The 18097-nt window shown below is 35.5% G+C and overlaps 1 protein-coding gene across 2 annotated transcripts in view; it reads left to right on the top strand.

The window, feature by feature from the left end:
* Positions 1-18097, top strand: part of GLIPR1L1 (GLIPR1 like 1) — a 47533-nt gene that overhangs the window by 18940 nt on the left and 10496 nt on the right. For both annotated transcript variants that reach the window (XM_003927813.4, XM_003927812.4), the window contains exon 4: positions 14564-14652. In XM_003927813.4, the coding sequence (XP_003927862.1) occupies positions 14564-14652 (89 nt within the window). The remainder of the gene's footprint in view (positions 1-14563; positions 14653-18097) is intronic.

The raw sequence follows: 18097 nt of genomic DNA, 5'->3' as shown, positions 1-18097 counted from the left end.
TTACAGGAGTTGTTAACCAAAATAACCAGGTTAGGGTGGAACATAAATGACCTGATGGAGCTGTAACACACCATATAAGAACTTCACAATGCAAACACAAGTATCAATATCCAAATAGACCAAAAGGCAGAAAGGATATCAAGCTTGAAGCCTCTCTTGCTGAAATAAGGCAGGCAGACAAGATTAGAGAACAAAACAGCAAACAAAACCTCTGAGAACTATGGGATTATGTAAAAAGATTTAATCTATGACTGGTTAGGGGTACCTGAAATAAATGGGGAGGACAAAACCAAGTTGGAAAACACAGCTCAGGAAATCATCCAGGAGAACTTCCTCAACCTAGAAATAAAGGGCAACATTCAAATTCAGAAAATACAGAGAATCCAGTAAGATACTCCATGAGAAAGATCAACCCCAAGACACATTATCATCAAATTCCCCAAGGTCGAAATGTTAAGGGCAGCCAGAGAGAGAGGCCAGGCCACCTACAAAGGGAAGTCCATCAGACTAACAGCAGACCTCTCAGCAGAAACCCTACAAGCCAGATGAGATTGGGACCAATATTTAACTTTTTTTTTTTTTAAGATGGAGTCTCCACCTAAGATGGAGTGCAGTGGTGCCATCTTGGCTCAATGCAACCTCCACCTCCCAGGTTCAAGTGATTCTCCTGCCTCAGCTTCCTGAGTAGTTGGGATTACCGGCACCCATCATCAGACTCGGCTAATTTTTATATTATTAGCAGAGACAGGGTTGTGCCATGTTGACCAGACTGGTCTGGAACTCCTGACCTCAGGTGATCCATCCTCTTTGGCCTCCCAAAGTGCTGGAATTATAGGCATGAGCCATCACACCGGCCCAATATTGAACATTCTTAAAGAAAAAAAATTCATCCTAGAATTTCATATCCAGCCAAACTAAACTTCATAAGCAAAGTAGAAATGAGAACTTTTTCAGACAAGCAAATTCTGAGGGAATTTATAATCACCAAGCCTGCCTTGCAAGAGCTCCTGAAGGAAGCACTAGATATGGAAAGGAAAAATGGTTTCCAGTCACTACAGAGACAAACCAACAACACTATGATGCAACTACATAAACAAGTTGGCAAAATAACCAGCTAGCATCATGATGACAGGAACAAATTCACATATAACAATACTAACCATAAGTGTAAATGGGCTAAAGGCCCCATATAAAAGACACAGAATGGCAAGCTGGGTAAAGAGCCAATGTCCATCAGTGTGCTGCATACAAGAGACTCATCTTACATGCAAAGATACATGCAGACTCAAAGGATGGAGGAAAATTTACCAAGCAAATACAAAACAGAAAAAAGCATAGGTTGAAATCCCAGTTTCTGAAAAAACAAACTTTAAACCACAAAGATCAAAAAAGACAAAGAAGGGCATTACATAATGGTAAAGGGTTCAATCCAACAAGAGTTAACTATCCTAAACATTATATGCACCCAATACAGGAGCACCCAGATTCATAAAACAAGTTTTTAGAGACCAGCAAAGAGACTTAGACTCCCACACATAATAATAGTGGGAGACTTTAACATCCCTCCATTATTGAAACAGAATATTAATAAAGATATCCTGAAGTTGAACTCGGCTCTGAATCAAGTGGACCTGATAGATATCTACAGGATTCTCCACCCCAAAACAACAGAATATACATTCTTCACAGCACCTTGAGGCACTTACTCTAAAATTGCACATAATTGAAAGTAAATCACTCCTCAGCAAATGCAAAATAGCTGAAATCATTAACAGTCTCTCAGAGCAAAACACAATCAAATTAGAACTCAATATTAAGAAACACTCAAAGCCACACAACTACATGGAAATTGAACAACCTGCTTTTAAATGACTCTTTGGTAAAAAAAAAAATGAAATTAAGGAAGACATCAAGTTTTTTTAAACTAATGAGAATGGTGAGATAACATACCCAAATCTCTGGAATGCAGCTAATGCAGTGTTGAGGGAAATTTATAGTGCTAAACACCCACATCAAAAAGCTAGAAAGATCCCAAATTGACATTCTAACATCATAACTAAAGGAACTAGAGAACCAAGAGCAAACAAATCGCAAAGCTAACAGAAGACAAAAAATAGCCAAGATCAGAGGGAAATTAAAAGTGATAAAAACATGAAAACCCCTTCAAAAAAATTAATAAATCCAGAAGCTGGTTTTTTTAAGAAAAAATTAAGAAAACAGACTGCTAACTAGAATAATAAAGAATAAAAGAGAAGAATCAAACAGACACAATAAAAAAATGATAAAGGGGATCTCACCACTGACTCAACAGAAATACAAACAACTATCAGAGAATACTATAAACACCTCTGTGCAAATCAATTCAAAAATCTAGAAGAAATGAATACCTTTCTGGAAACATATGCCCTCCCATGATTGAACCAGGAAGAAGTTGAATCCCCGAATAGACCAATAACAAGTTCTGAAATGAAGGCAGTAATGAATAGCCTACCAACCAATAAAAGCTCAGGACCAGATGGATTTAGAGCTAAATTCTACCAGAGGTACAAAGAGGAGCTGATAGCCTTTATTCTGAAAATATTCCAAACAACTGAAAAGGAGGGACTCCTCCCTAATTTATTTTATGAGGCCAGCATCATCCTGATACCAACACCTAGCAGGCAAACAACAACAAAAAATTTCAGGCCAATATCCCTGATGAACATTGATGCAAAAATTCTCAATAAAATACTGGCAAACCAAATCCAGCAATACAACAAAAAGCTTATCCACCACAATCAAGTTGGTTTCATCCCCAGGACGCAAGTCTGGTTCAACATATGCAAATCAATAAATGTAATTCATTACATAATCAGAACTAAAACAAAAACCACATGATTATCTCAATAGATGCTGAAAAGGCCTTCAATTAAGTTCAACATTCCTTTATGTTAAAAAAAAACTTCTCTCAATTAACCAGGAATTGAAGGGGCATACCAACATAAATATGCCCTCTCTCACCATTTCTATTCAACATGGTATTGAAAGTTCTGGTTAGAGCAATCAGGCAAGAGAAAAAAATAACGGATATTCAATCAAATGGTAAGAAAGAAAGTCAATTTTTCTTTGTTCACAGATGACATGATCTTATATCTAGAAAACCCCATTATCTCATCCCAAAAGCTTTTTAAGCTGACAAGCAACTTTAGCAGTCTCTGGATACAAAATTATTGTGCAAAAGTCACAAGCATTCCTATAGACCAACAACAGACAAGCAGAAAGCCAAATCATGAATGAACTCCCATTAACAATTGCTAGAAAGAAAATAAAATACCTAGGAATACAACTAACAACAACAAAAAAAAGTGAAGGACTTCTTCAAGGAGAATTACAGACCACTGCTTAAGAAAATCAAAGAAGACACAAATAAATGAAAAAACATTCTATGTTCATGGAGAGTAAGAATCAATATCATGAAAATGGCCATACTGCCCAAAGTAACTTATAGGTTCAATGTACTCACCATCAAGGTACCACTGACTTTCTTCACAGAATTAGAAAAACTATTTTAAATTTCATATAGAACAAAAAAGTGCCTGTATAGCCAAGACAATCCTAAGCAAAAAAAGAATAAAGCTGGAAGCATCAGACTACCTGACTTCAAGCTATACTACAAGGCTACTGTAACCAACACAGCATGGCACTTGTACAAAAACACATATATAGACCAATGGAACAGAATACAGAACTCAGAAATAAGACTGCCTATCTACAATCATCTGATCTTTGATAAGCCTGACGAAAACAAGCAATGAAGGAAGGACTCCCTATTTAATACATGATGCTGGGAGAACAGGCTAGCGATATGCAGAAAACTGAAAATGGACCACTTTCTTACATCTTATACAAACATTAGCTCAAGATGGATTAAAGGCTTAAATATAAAACCCAAAACTATAAAAACTCTAGAAGAAAATCTAGGCAATACCATTCAAGACATAGGCATGGGCAAATATTTCATGATAAAAATATCAAAAGCAATTGCAAAAAAAGCAAAACTGGACAAACAGGATCTAATTAAACTAAAAAGCTTCTGCACAGCAAAAGAAACTATCATCAGAGTGAACAAGCAACCTACAGAGTGGGAGAAAATTTTAGCAATCTTATCCATCTGACAAATTCTGGTCTAATATCCAGAATCTACAAGGAACTTAAATAAATTTACAAAAAAAAAATTCAGAAGTGGGCAAGAACATGAACAGAAACTTCTCAAAATAAGACAGTTCTGCAGCCAACAAATATAGGAATAGAAGTGCAACATCACTGGTCATTAGAGAAATGCAAATCAAACTACAATTAGATATCATCCCATGCCAGTCAGAATGGTGCTTATTAAAAAGTCCAGAAACAGATGCTGGTGAGGTTGTGATAAAATAAGAACGTTTTACACTATTGGTGGGATTGTAAACTCCATAATAATCCAAACATTGTGGAAGACAGCGTGGTAATTCCTCAAAGATCTAGAACCAGAAGTACCATTTGAGCCAGTAATTCCATTACTAGATATATACCCAAAGGAATATAAATCATTCAATTACAAAGATATGTATGCACACGTATGTTCAGTGCAGCATAGTTTACAATAGCAAGGATATAGAATCAACCCAAATGCCCATAAAAGAAAACGTGGTACATATATACCATGTAATGAGATCATGTCATTTGCAGGGACATGAATGGAGATAGAAGTCATTATTCTCAGGAAACTAATGCAGAAAAAGAAAACAAAACAACTCATACTCTCACTTATAAATGGGAACTGAACAATGGGAACACACAGCCACACAAAGGGTAACAACACACACAGGAGCCTGTTGTGGGTGGGGTGGGGAGAGGAAGAGCATGAGCAAAAATACCTAATACATGCTGGGCTTAATACCTGGGTGATGGGTAGATCTGTGCAGCAAACCGCAATAGCACACGTTTACATATGTAACAAACCTGCCAATCCTCCATTTGTACCCTGGAACTTAAAAATAAAATAAAATAAAATACTCAGCACAAAATCTCCTTAAACTGATAAGCAACTTCAGCAAAGTCTCAGGATACAAAATCAATGTGCAGAAATCACAAGCATTTCTATACACCGGTAACAGACAAACAGACAGCCAAATCAAGAGAGGACTGCCATTCGCAAATGCTACAAAGAGAATAAAATACCTAGGAATACAACTAACAAAGAATATAAAGGACCTCTTTAAGGAGAGCTACAAACCACTGCTCCAGGAAATAAGAGGGGACACAAACAGATGGAAAAAAATTCCATGCTCATGGTTAGGAAGAATCAATATTGTGAAAATGGCCATACTGCCCAAAGTAATTTATAGATTCAATGCTATTCCCATCAAGCTACCATTGGCCTTCTTCACAGAACTGGAAAAAAAACACTTTAAACTTCATATGGAACCAAAAGAGAGCCTGCATAGCCAAGACAATCCTAAGCAAAAAGAACAAAGCTGGAAGCATCACACTACCTGACTTCAAACTATACAACAAGGCTACAGTAATCAAAACAGCATGATACTGGTACCAAAACAGAGATATAGACCAATGGAACAGAACAGAGGCCTCAGAGGCAATGTCACACATCTACAACTATCTGATCTTTGACAAACCTGACAAAAACAAGCAATGGGGAAAAGATTCCCTGTTTAATAAATGGTGTTGGGAAAACTGGCTAGCTGTGTGCAGAAAGCTGAAACTGGACCCCTTACACTAAAATTAACTCCAGATGGATTAAGGACTTAAACATAAGACCTAACACCATAAAAACCCTAGAAGAAAACCTAGGCAAAACCATTCAGGACATAGGCATAGGCAAGGACTTCATGACTAAAATATCGAAAGCACTGGCAACAAAAGCCAAAATAGACAAATGGGATCTAATTAATCTTAAGAGTTTCTGCACAGCAAAAGAAACAATCATTAGAGTGAACTGGCCACCAACAGAATGGGAAAAAAATTTTGCAATCTACCCATCTGACAAAGGGCTAATATCCAGAATCTACAAAGAACTAAAGTAGATTTACAAGAAAAAAACAAACCCATTCAAAAATGGGCAAAGGATATGAACAGACACTTTTCAAAAGAAGACATATATGAGGCCAACAAACATATGAAAGCATGCTCATCATCACTGGTCGTTAGAGAAATGTAAATCAAAACCACATCAAGATGCCATCTCATGCCAGTTAGAATAGCAATCGTTAAAAAACCTGAAGACAACAGATGCTGGAGAGGATGTGGAGAAACAGGAACACTTTTACACTATTATTGGAGTGTAAATTAGTTCAAACATTGTGGAAGACAGTGTAGTGATTCCTCAAGGACCTAGAAATAGAAATTCCATTTGACCTAGCAATCCATTACTGGGTATATACCCAAAGGATTATAAATCATTCTATTATAAAGACATATGCACACGTATGTTCATTGTGGCACTGTTTACAATAGCAAAGACCTGGAACAAACCCAAATGCCCATAAATGATAGAATGGACAAAGAAAGTGTGGCACATATACACTATAGAATACTATGCAGCCATAAAAAGTGATGAGTTCTTGTCCTTTGAAGAGCCATGAGTGAATCTGGAAACCATCATTCTCAGCAAAATGACACAAAAACACCACATGTTCTCACTCATAAGCAGGTGTTGAACAATGAGAACACATGGGTACAGGGAAGAGAACATCACATGATGGGGTATGTTGGGGGTGGGTGGCTTGGGTAGGGACAGCAGGAGTGGGGAGGTTGAGGAAGGATAACACTGGGAGTAATGTCTGATGTAGGTGACGGAGGAATGGAGACAGCAAACCACCATGTCATGTGTGTACCTATGCAACAATCCTGCAAGATCTGCACAGGTACCCCAGAACTTAAAGTACAATTTAAAAGGGTGTGTGTGTGTGTGTGTGTGTGTGTGTGTGTGTGTGTGTGTGTGTATAGTTTTAAAAAAGAAAACGAGAAGAGATGACAGCAGTTTTTCACTGGACATAATTCAAGAGAGAAGACAGCAACATCTTTAAAAACAAAAGGAAAATAAAACTGTCAACTGAAAATTCTATACACAGAAAATCTTTTAAAAATAAAGGTGGAATGTGTTTATTCTGGAGATGATAACTTTGTGGATAAATATATTAGGTTTTTTTCTTATTATTTTCTATTTCTCTTTCAATGATAATTATTTAGTCAAAATAAATCTTTTGTGAGTGATATAGTATATGTAAAATTAAACCACCCAAGTTCTTTAAATTCATGTGAAGTGGAATAATCTAACTTGACTGTAATAAGTAAAAGATCCACACTATAAATTCTAAAGTAACCACTAAAATTAAGCAAAACAAAGAGTAATCACAAATATGCCAGCAAAGCAGGTAAAATGGAATTTAAAAAAGATATTTAATTAACCCAAAGAAAAGCAAGAAGAAAGGAAAAGGGAAATAGAGAACAGATGAAACAAATAAATAAGATGGTAGCCTCAAACCTAATTATCAACAGTTATGTTAAATTTAGATTGTATAAATGCCCTGAATTAAAAAGCAGAGATTGCACAATTGGCTAAGAAATTGAAAACCAGCTTTACGCTGCCTATGAGACACTTTAGGATTTTTTTTTTACTTTGAATATAAAAAACACAAATAGACTAGAAGCAAAAGAATGGAAAAGTTTTACCATGCTAACATTAGTCAAAGAAAGCTACAGTGCTGGGCACAGTGGCTGACACCTATAATCCCAACTGCTCAAGCAGTTAATGTGGGAGAATCATTTGAGGAAAGAATTTCAAGACCATCCTGAGCAACATAGTGAGACTGCATCTCTAGAAAAATAAAAATAAAATATAACTTTGGCATGGTAGCACATGCCTATAGTTTCAGCTACTCAGGAGGCTGAGGTGGTAATATAAATAGAACCTAGAATTTTGAAGCTGTAGTGAACTATAATTTCACCACTGCATTCCAGCCTGGGAAACAGAGTGAGACTCCATCTCAAATAAAAAGATAGATAGATAGATAGATAGATAGATAGATAGATAGATAAATGCTGAACTGTTACATTAATATCAGAAAATGTAGATTTCAGAGCAAAGAATATTATCAGAGACAAAGGTCATTTTGCAATGATAATTGGGTTAATTAATCAAGAGAACATAAGAGTCCTAAAAAGCAGCTAAAAACAGAAATTAAAATTATGTGAAGCAAAAATTAATATTACTGTAAGGAGAATTAGATAAATCCATAATTAACATTATATATTTCAATTATCCCATCTGATAAAAGGAAAAACAAGTAGATGGAAAATAAGTAGGGTTATAAAGTTGAACACTCAAGCAGCTTTGCCTGATGGACATTGGTAGATTATACTACCCCAAAACAGAGAAAAACATATTTTTTCAAGCATACATGGAATATTTAATAATAAATACCATACTCTAGGTTATAAAACAGGTCTTGATGCATTTAAATAGATTAAAATGATACAAAGTATGTTGTCTGATGATAGTAAAATTAAATTACAAATAAACGGAAAAACCCTGAAAATGTCCAATGTCCAATATTTGAATAATAACACATTTCTAAATAACTCATGGCTCAAAGAATAACTCAAAAAAGAAGTCAGAAAGTATGTTGAACTGAATGAAAATATAATCAGAACATACAGGATGCTATTAAAAGAGTAATTATGAGAAAATTTATGGCACTAAAGGCCCACACTAGAAAAAAGAACTGTCTCCAGTCAATGACCTTGCCTTCCACCTAAGAAACTAGGGGTAAAAAAAGAGCAAATTAAATCCAAAGTTAAAAAAATGAAATAATAAAAATGAAAGCATACATAAATAGAATAACAAACAGAAAAACAGTTAAAAATCAATGAAAATTAAAGATTAACATTTTATTAATAAAATTGATCATCTCCAAGCCATACGATGAGAAAAAAAGATAAAAATATGAGAACATAAAGAGGTGACAGCAATACAGATTTTACAGTATTAAAAGTAAAATAAGAAAATAATAATAACATTCATGTCAATAAATTTTACAACTTTGATGAAATGTAAGCATTTTTCAAAAGACAAAAATTACACAGTAGAAATAAAAAGACCAAGAAAAAAGACCAATATCCCTCACAAACATAGGTATAAAAAAAACTAAACAAAATTTAGCTTTGAATCCAACATTTTTTTTTTTTTTGAGACAGGGTTTCACTCTTTGTTGCCCAGGGTGGCATGCAATGCTGCAATCTCAGCTCACTGCAACCATCACCTCTCCTACCTTATCCTCCCAAGTAGCTGGAATCACAGGTACCCGCCACCAAGCCCAGCTAATTTTTGTATTGTTACTAGAGATGGGGTTTCACTTGTTCGCCAGGCTGCTCGCAAATTCCTGACCTCAGATGACCCACCTGCCTTGGCCTCCCAATGTGCTGGGATTACAGGCAGGCATGAACCACTGCACCCAGCTCGAATTCAACAATATTTTAGAAACAAAACACACTTTATCTAAGAGAGATATGTTCTATATCCCTCTCATTTGCAGATCTCATTTAACATTCTAAAATAAATCAGTTAATCAACCTGAAAGTAAGAATTATATGATTCTCTCAATAGATTCAGAAAAAGCCAAACATTCACTCCTGATGAAGGTTCCCAGAAAGCTAAAAATAGAAAGGAATGATATAAATCCAATAAAGAACATCTATGGAAAATTGACAGCTAACACTATTCCTAATAAAAATAAATGTATGTAATACACCAGACAGTAAATATGTTAGACTTTGCATATATATAATAATATACATATTAGCTTACAGACTGCATGAAAACAGAAAAATAGAATAAAAACACATGAAAACAGACGACAGGACAGATTTGGCCTCTGGGCCATACTGTGCTGACTGTTACTTTATAGAAATTTTACTGAAATCTACTAAAATTCATCTAAAACTAATAAGTTTAGCAATCTTTTAGGATACACAATAAGTATACAAAAATTAATTACATGTCCGTATACTAATAACATCAGAAATTGATGAAAATAACATCATTTATAATAGCATCAAAAAATATAAATTATCTTGAAATAGCTCTATCAGAAGAAAGAGATCTGTACACTGAAAACTATACAATTTCACTAGACAAACTAGCAAAGACACAAATAATTAGAAAGATATACATTGTTCATGAGTTGGAAGACTCAGTATTGTTAAGATGTCTTTTTTTTTTTTCTTATTTGATCTGTGGATTCAATACAAAACCAGTCAAAATTCTACCAGGATTTTATTGTGCAAATTGACAAATTGATCAGAAAATTCATATGGAAGCACAAAAACTTTGGATAACCAAACAACTTGAAATAGAATAAATTTAAAGAACTAATACTATTATTTTCAAGTGCTAATAATATGGTTTTCAAAAGTTGTTAAAACTGTAAAATAATTCCAACATTGTGGTATTTGCATAGTTAGACAAGTAGATTAGTGGAACAGAATACAGAGATCTGACATAAATCCACACATGGTTGACCACATATTTTCAACCAATGTTCCAGAAATGCACAAAGGTATTGCAGTAGAAAAAATTTTGTTCAATGAATAATGCTGGAACAATTAGTCATTCATAAAATAACCTGGATCTATACAACATACAAAAATTAACTCAAAATGAATAATTGATGTATTTGTTCATTTTCACACTACTATAAAGAAATACCTAAGACTGGGTAATTTATAAAGGAAAGAGGTTTAATTGACTACGGTTCCACATAGCTAGGGAGGCCTGAGGTAACTTACAATTATGGCATAAGGCAAAGGAGGAAGCAAGCACCTTCTTCACAGTACAGCAGCAAGAGAGAGAAAAAAAAAGGAGGAAATTCCAAACACTTTTAAAAACATCAGATCTCTTGAGAATTCACTCACTATCATGAAAATAGCATGAGGGAAATCGCCCTCATGATCCAATCTCTTTCATCAAGTGGAGATTATAATTCCCTCCCTCAATACATAAGAATTATATTTAGAGGTAAAGTTTAGGTGGTGACACAGAGCCAAACCCTATCATTCTGCCCTAGCCCCTCCCAAATCTCATGTCTTTTTACATTTCAAAACCAATTATGCCTTTCCAACAATCCCCCGAAATCTTAACTGATTTCGGCGTTAACTCAAAAGTCCACAGTCCAAAGTCTCATCTGAGAAAAGGCAAGTCCCTTCTGCCTATGAGCCTGTAAAATCAAAAACAAGTTAGTTTTTTTCCTAGATACAATGGGGGTACAGGCATTGAGTAAATGCTCCCATTCAAAATGAGAGAAATTGGCCAAAACGAAGAGGTCCCACCCAAGTCCAAAATCCATTGGGGCAGTCGTTAAATTTTAAATCTCTGAAATAATCTCCTTTAGCTCCATGTCTCATATCTGGGCATGCTGATGTGAAAGGTGGCCTTCCACAGCCTTGGGCAGCTCCTTCACAGGCTGATATTGAGAGCTGTGGCTTTTCCAGGTGCATGGTGCAAGCTGTCAGTGGATCTATCATTCTGAGATCTGAAGGATGATGGCCCTGTTCCTATAACTTCACTAGGCAGTGCCCCAGTAAGGACTCTGTGTGGGGGCTCCAACCCCACCTTTCCTTTCAACACTGTGCTAGCATAGGTTCTCCATGAGGGCTCTTCTCATGCAGAAGACTTCTGCCTAGATATCTAGGCATTTCTATACATCCTTTGAAATCTAGGTAGAGGTTTCCAATCTTCAATTCTTGCTTCCTTGCACCCACAGCCCCAACACTGTCACAGTTTTTCTGCCCCTTAGCTCAGATAGGTCAGTGTTCTTGTCTCACAATCAGGAAGAATTTAGTATATGAACACTGAAGAGTGAGTGGAGTAGAATTTACTAAGGAAAAGGAAAGCTCTCAACAAAGAGGGGACATAGCAGGAAGAGGATGGTTCCCCTACCTAAAGGCTGGAAAGTACCCCCTTGTGGCCAGGTCTGGGGGCTCTTTATGGACTCAGAATGGAGAGTGTGTGCTGATTGATCTGTGAGTATGCAAAAAAAAAAAAAAAAAAGTTAAAGCGAAGACACTACTCAAAGTTGGGCACAATGGTGTAGAAAACTAATTAGGAAAGGGTAGACATATGTAAAATAGGTGAAGAGTGGGTATCAATCAGAGGAAAGTGCACCAAACAAGAAGTCATGTTTTCAATCCAGTCCAAGAATTTAACTTGTAGCTTGGCTTTCAGGTTTTAAACTGTCTTTTGTTTGGAGGTGGGGTTTCACCAGGACACACTCCTATCTGCCTAGGCATTTGCTGCCTCCTACTACTCTCAACACCACATAGAAGTCACCAAGGCTTGGGGCTTGCATCCTCTGAAGCAACAGCCGAAGCTGTACCTCAGCCTGTTTTACGCTGTAGTAGCTGGAACACAGAGCACCAGGTCCCAAGGTTTCGCACAGCAGCAGGGCTCTGGGCCCAGCCTAAGAAACCAGTTTTTCCTCCTAGGCCTCCTGGTCTGTCATAGGAGGGGTTGTCACCAAGATCTCTAACATATCCTGAAGACATATTCCCCATTTTCTTGGTGATTAACATTTGGCTCCTCATTAATTACCCAAATTTCTGCAGCCAGCTTGAATTTCTCCCAAGAAAATTAGTTTCTCTTTTCTATTGCATCATCAGGCTGCAAATTTTTCAAATTTTTATCCCCTGCTTCCCCTTTGAACATAAGTTCCAATTCCAGATCATCTTGAATGACCTTTGTTCCAGTTCTGAAGAAATTTCCCATCTCTATCTGCGATCACCTCAGCCTGTACATCATTGTTCACATCATTATCAGCATTTTGGTCAAAACCATTCAACATGTCTCTAGGAAGTTCCCAACTTTCCCGCATCTTCCAGTCATTTTCTGAACCCTCCAGACTGTTTCAACCTCTGCCTGTTACCCAGTTCCAAAATTGCTTCCACATTTTTAGGTTATCTTAATTGTATCCCACTTACCCCAGTACAAATTTCCAGTATTAGTTCATTTCACACTACTATAAATACCTGAGAGGGGGTAATTTATAAAGGAAATAGATTTAATTGACTCACAGTTTCATGTGGCTAGGGAGGCCTCAGGAAACTTACAATCATGACAGAAAGGGAAAGGGAACCCAGGAACTTTCTTATGGTGCAGCACAAAAGAGAAAAGGAGGAACTTCTAAACACTTTTAAAACCATCAGATCTCATGAAAACTCACTATCATGAGAACAGCATAAGGCAAACTGCCCCCATAATCCAACCACCTGCCTCCCTTAACATGGGGGAATTAAAATTCAAGATGAGATTTGGGTGGGAACACAGAGCCGAACCATATCAAAAGACCTAAATGTACCATCTAAAACTATAAAAATTTTGGAAGAAAAGATTAACAAAAACCTTTATGGCCTTTGGATAGCCAAAGATTTTTAAACTACCACACCAAAACTATGATATATAAATTAAATGTCATTAAAATTAAAAATAACTACTATTCAAAGACACTGTTAAGAAAATGAAAAGACAAGCCACAGACTGGAAGAAAGTCTGTAAACAACAATAACAACAACATATATCACATAATGGATGTACCCTGGAATATAGGAAGAAATCTCACAACTCAATATTTAAAAAATTTAAAACTCAACTTCATTTTTTAAAAGAAATACTAAGAAAATATGTACGTAACAAATACACACGTAAAAATGCTCAACACTATTAGTTATTTAAAAAATACAAATTAAGATCACAATAAATACCACTACACCACTATGGGAATGACTAGTGATTGGACATGCCAAATGCTGGGGACAAAGTGAAGGCCATGGTATTCTCACATACTCTTAGATCTGTGTCCCTATAATGACATACATATGAATGTTTTGAACATTCATAGCAACCCTGTGGGCAGTGGCCAAAAACTTGAGCAACCCAAATGCCCATCAACAAAAGAATATATAACTAAATTGTGGCATATTCCTTAATGGAATACTACTCATGTTATTATGTTTTTATTTGTGTACTCTAAGTAACATTTTTTTTAAGTCTTTCACAGACAGAAGAAAAGAAAGAGGCTATGAAAAATGTATGACTTATACTATTAAAAATCAGGCATAATAGCTGTCATCAAATAAAACTAAATAAGGACTGTGATACTATACTTTAAAATTAAGCCATAAAACACGTTTGTTTGCAATTTAAATATTACTTATTTCATGTACAAAATGAAGAAATAATCATACTATCTATGATAAAAAAACTTTGCCACTATCACATGTATAATTACACTGGGTTCACATCTCATTCTTGTTCTATAGAATATTCAAGAATAGAACTTCCTTATGGTTCATCCTGTAAGGGACTCTTTTCATCCTTCATTTTAACAAAAGAAAATAAAATTGAGACATATTATCATTTTTCATTTTCAACATTGATGACTTAATGAATGACTAAACCAACTTACAAAAATGTATGAATGAAATTAGAGAAATTGACAGCCATTTGGCTAATCAATGTTTCTCTTTTTTACAGAGGAAATTTTGCAAATATGCCTCCTTATACGAAAGGACAATCTTGCTCTCTTTGCTCAAAAGAAGAGAAATGTGTAAAGAATCTCTGCAGTAAGCAAAAAAGAAAAAAATCATAACATTGTATTTGGAGAGTAATATATTTATTATATTTTAACATTTGGCTTAACTTTACAAATTGTGGACAAGGTTTGATTGCTGTTATCTAATGATAGAAATAATTTGTCATAAATATTAATACTTAAACTCAGATGATCCCTGCTTTCCTTACTGATTATTTTCCCTCTGAAGGTAAAGAGCAGAAAGAATGAAGTACGACCATAATCCAATTTGCTGCTGCACTGAAAATAATTATAGATTGAAATACTTCTTATTTTTATTTGCCTTAATTGACCTCTTTTTATTAGTTGTTAGAATAGTGACCCATTCAGAAGTAATTTATTAGTCAGTGTCCAAAGTAATTATGATTAAAAACTAACACATTTATCTTTCATGATCACATTTTGGTTCTCAAAACAAATATACTTTTTAAGACTAAAAGTATAAATTTTGGGTGGTGAGGCCAGAGAAAAAAATGGAGCCATGTGTCAAAAAAGTGACAAACTCTGTAAAATATTTGCCAAGATTTATTCTGAGCCAAATATGAGTGGTCAATGGCCCATGAGGCAGTCCTCAAGAGATCCTGAGAACATAAATTGCAACAAGAATTGACTGGCCATATAAGCTTTTGTAATATTGGCTTTGCTGTAACTTTACCTAAAACTATGTTATTCTAGGTAAAACCTTGGTAAAATAACTAGTGTCTTCCATTGTCCTGTTTTAAAAGAGAAAACTCTTACTAGACTTATGCAAATGAGTATATTGTCATAAAAGCACAATACTCAGGAACCATTTTTGAATTTTGGAGAACTCAGGTAGAAAGAAAGGTACATTTGCTCACAAAAGGGTACTTTACCAAATTAAACTATAAATAACTCAAAAAACTTTCCTTGCCTCTTCTTTAACCAGAGCAGCAGCCCTCCAAATAAGATGTTTTTTGATCACCTTGGAACTTCTATTCACAAGCCAAGCAGCTCTTGTCAGATCTGAGAAAGCCCTTTATCAGGCACTATAGAATTTCATAGCTCCTCACATAGAGTGAGACCTAGGGGAAAAAGAGGCCTTCTGGTCATGAATATCTCCTCTTTATATCCCCAGGTAGCAAGATCCTATATAAATCATTTTTATTTTATCATAAAATTTGGGGGGTACCATTATTTATATTAATACAAGGATAGCTTCAGTTAACATCCTATAGCAAGGCAGCAAATGCCTCATAAGTGGAAATTCTCTAGTCCAAAGTCTAGTAGTTGTCATTAAGAAATGCTCACAGATTTTTCCGTAAGATCCAATAAATGCTCCATAAAGAGCTATCAAGTGGAGGATTTGTCCTGACCAGCACTCCAGCTTCTACCCTATATTGTGTGAGCTCAGGCAGCCTTACTAGTTCTCATTTAGCATGTTCAATTAACATTTCACAAAGGACAGATTACTCTTGCCTTCAGATTTCTGTATTATATAAGGGAAACATCTCCAATGAGATATAATACCCAGGTTCATAAGACATTTAGATAAAGGAGGTCACAACTACCTTACATAAAGCCTGTTTAAACCTTGCAAGTCTCATAATCCTATCAACTTTTACATTTTTAGGTTTCAGTCCTAGGAACTTTTCTTCTCTACCACCAGACCATTGTACCTTTGCTGGTGAAAAAGTATCTGAGTTATCAGCAGGGAATTGAGCCAAGAAACTCAGTCCCTTTTGTTAATCTTCATCTAAAGTTGCCTCAACAGTATCCCAGGCAATGTTGGCTTTCTCATTATAATGTCTGCCTTTTGATTATTCTTAAATTTTCTCAATCTGGGGTAAAATGCAGAAGACTGGTGTGGTGCTATTTAATGTCAGAGGATCAGCAGGGGCTGCATTATGTCCACCCAATCTTTGATAGTGTTGTAAAGACCTTTGTTTTGACTCCACCAATCTTCATTTTATTTATTTCATTACTTAATAACCATCTAAAGATTTCCACTCTCCTGAGATGAGTTCTTGGACTCCCTTTACCTTTCTCTTTTTTTAAAAATTACCTTAATGTTTTATCAGCATCTTTGAGACTCCTGAGGGAAACAAATTTGATAAGTTTTCTCAAATATTTGTTCAATTCTACATGAGTAAAGCCACCTGGGGTGCCCTGTAAAAAGAGTTTCCTTTACTACAACATTTACCATGACCTTGGTAATAGGCATTTTTGGTGGGTGAATATCCTGGTCATCATAAAGCCAGTCTCACATGTCTTGCATATAAAGCATTTCAGCTGCCTCATCTTGGGTGCTCCACTTGGCATTTTATAGGAAGAGTTAGGCGGTCCCCTTCTCAGAGTGAACAGACCTTACAGTGGCATTTATCCAATCCACTAAACTGGTCATTGTCTCAGGAATAACCTCCTGTGCATCCGGATCACATATACTTATAAATTGTTTAACAGTGAGCTATGGATCCTACATTGACCCAAACATGCTCTTTTATTGTGTAGCATTTAAAATGAAAGATGCTTTCCTTAAAGTAGTTATTTTTACAATCCATTATACTAAATGTTTCTTAGGAAGCTGATGATAGCAATCTACAAAATGGATCAATTATTTTTAACTTTATACCCTCTGGTTTTAATAGTTGCTTGGTTTTGCCCTTCCCCCGCATTGACTATCTTCTTAGTAACCACAGGTGTCAGAGGTAATTTTTGTTGCCCTGGGTTAATTTTTCCCTTTGTGCGTAGCTTTGAGGCTAGTGGCCTGAGCTAATGTACATCTGAGCTCAGTCCAGCCTTAAGGCCCAACCCAGCACTCTTATCTTCATCTACCTATTACAAATAATAATAACTAAGTAATTGAATATTTTGCTTTTTTCTTAGTAGTTTGTATTTTCTTATGCATTCAGAGAACCAACTCCCTGGGATTATAACTATGATTCATCTCTAAATTTCACTGGCAACTTTTACCTTTAGTAACTGAATGCAGTCCAGCTGCAACTCCTTAAAATGGATGATCACGTGGCTATCCAAGAGTCAAAGGTTTCTTATTCCCCATGCTTTTATTTTTCTCTTTATCCGTTTAGCATTGTCTGCACATTTGTTTCCTTTATTTTAAAGCTACTCAAATAGCCTGTAAACTAACAAAAATATTATGTTCTCTTTAGCAAAAATTATATACTTATGTTTCTATAAACTTCACCACAAAAAAAAAGGAGACCAAAAAAATTTTTACTTTCCTGCTATCTTAGCTTTTAACATCCCAAATTCCCAGTGGGAAAAAAATGAAAAATTACTTAATATAACATAACATGAAGTTAAGATTTTAAACTACTAGAGAAAAATTTGAAATTAATCAAATTAATCTGAATAAATATTACTAAAGTCTTGTGAACTAAAAGGTATCAGAACTAGCTTTTGTTAGTTTCACATGCATTTACTTCTCTTTAAGCTAATTTATTAGAGCTTTTGCATAT

Source organism: Saimiri boliviensis, chromosome 7 (assembly GCF_048565385.1).
Source record: "Saimiri boliviensis isolate mSaiBol1 chromosome 7, mSaiBol1.pri, whole genome shotgun sequence".
In the NCBI taxonomy this organism is placed as follows: domain Eukaryota; kingdom Metazoa; phylum Chordata; class Mammalia; order Primates; family Cebidae; genus Saimiri; species Saimiri boliviensis.
This window is presented reverse-complemented; position numbering and strand designations above follow the sequence as displayed.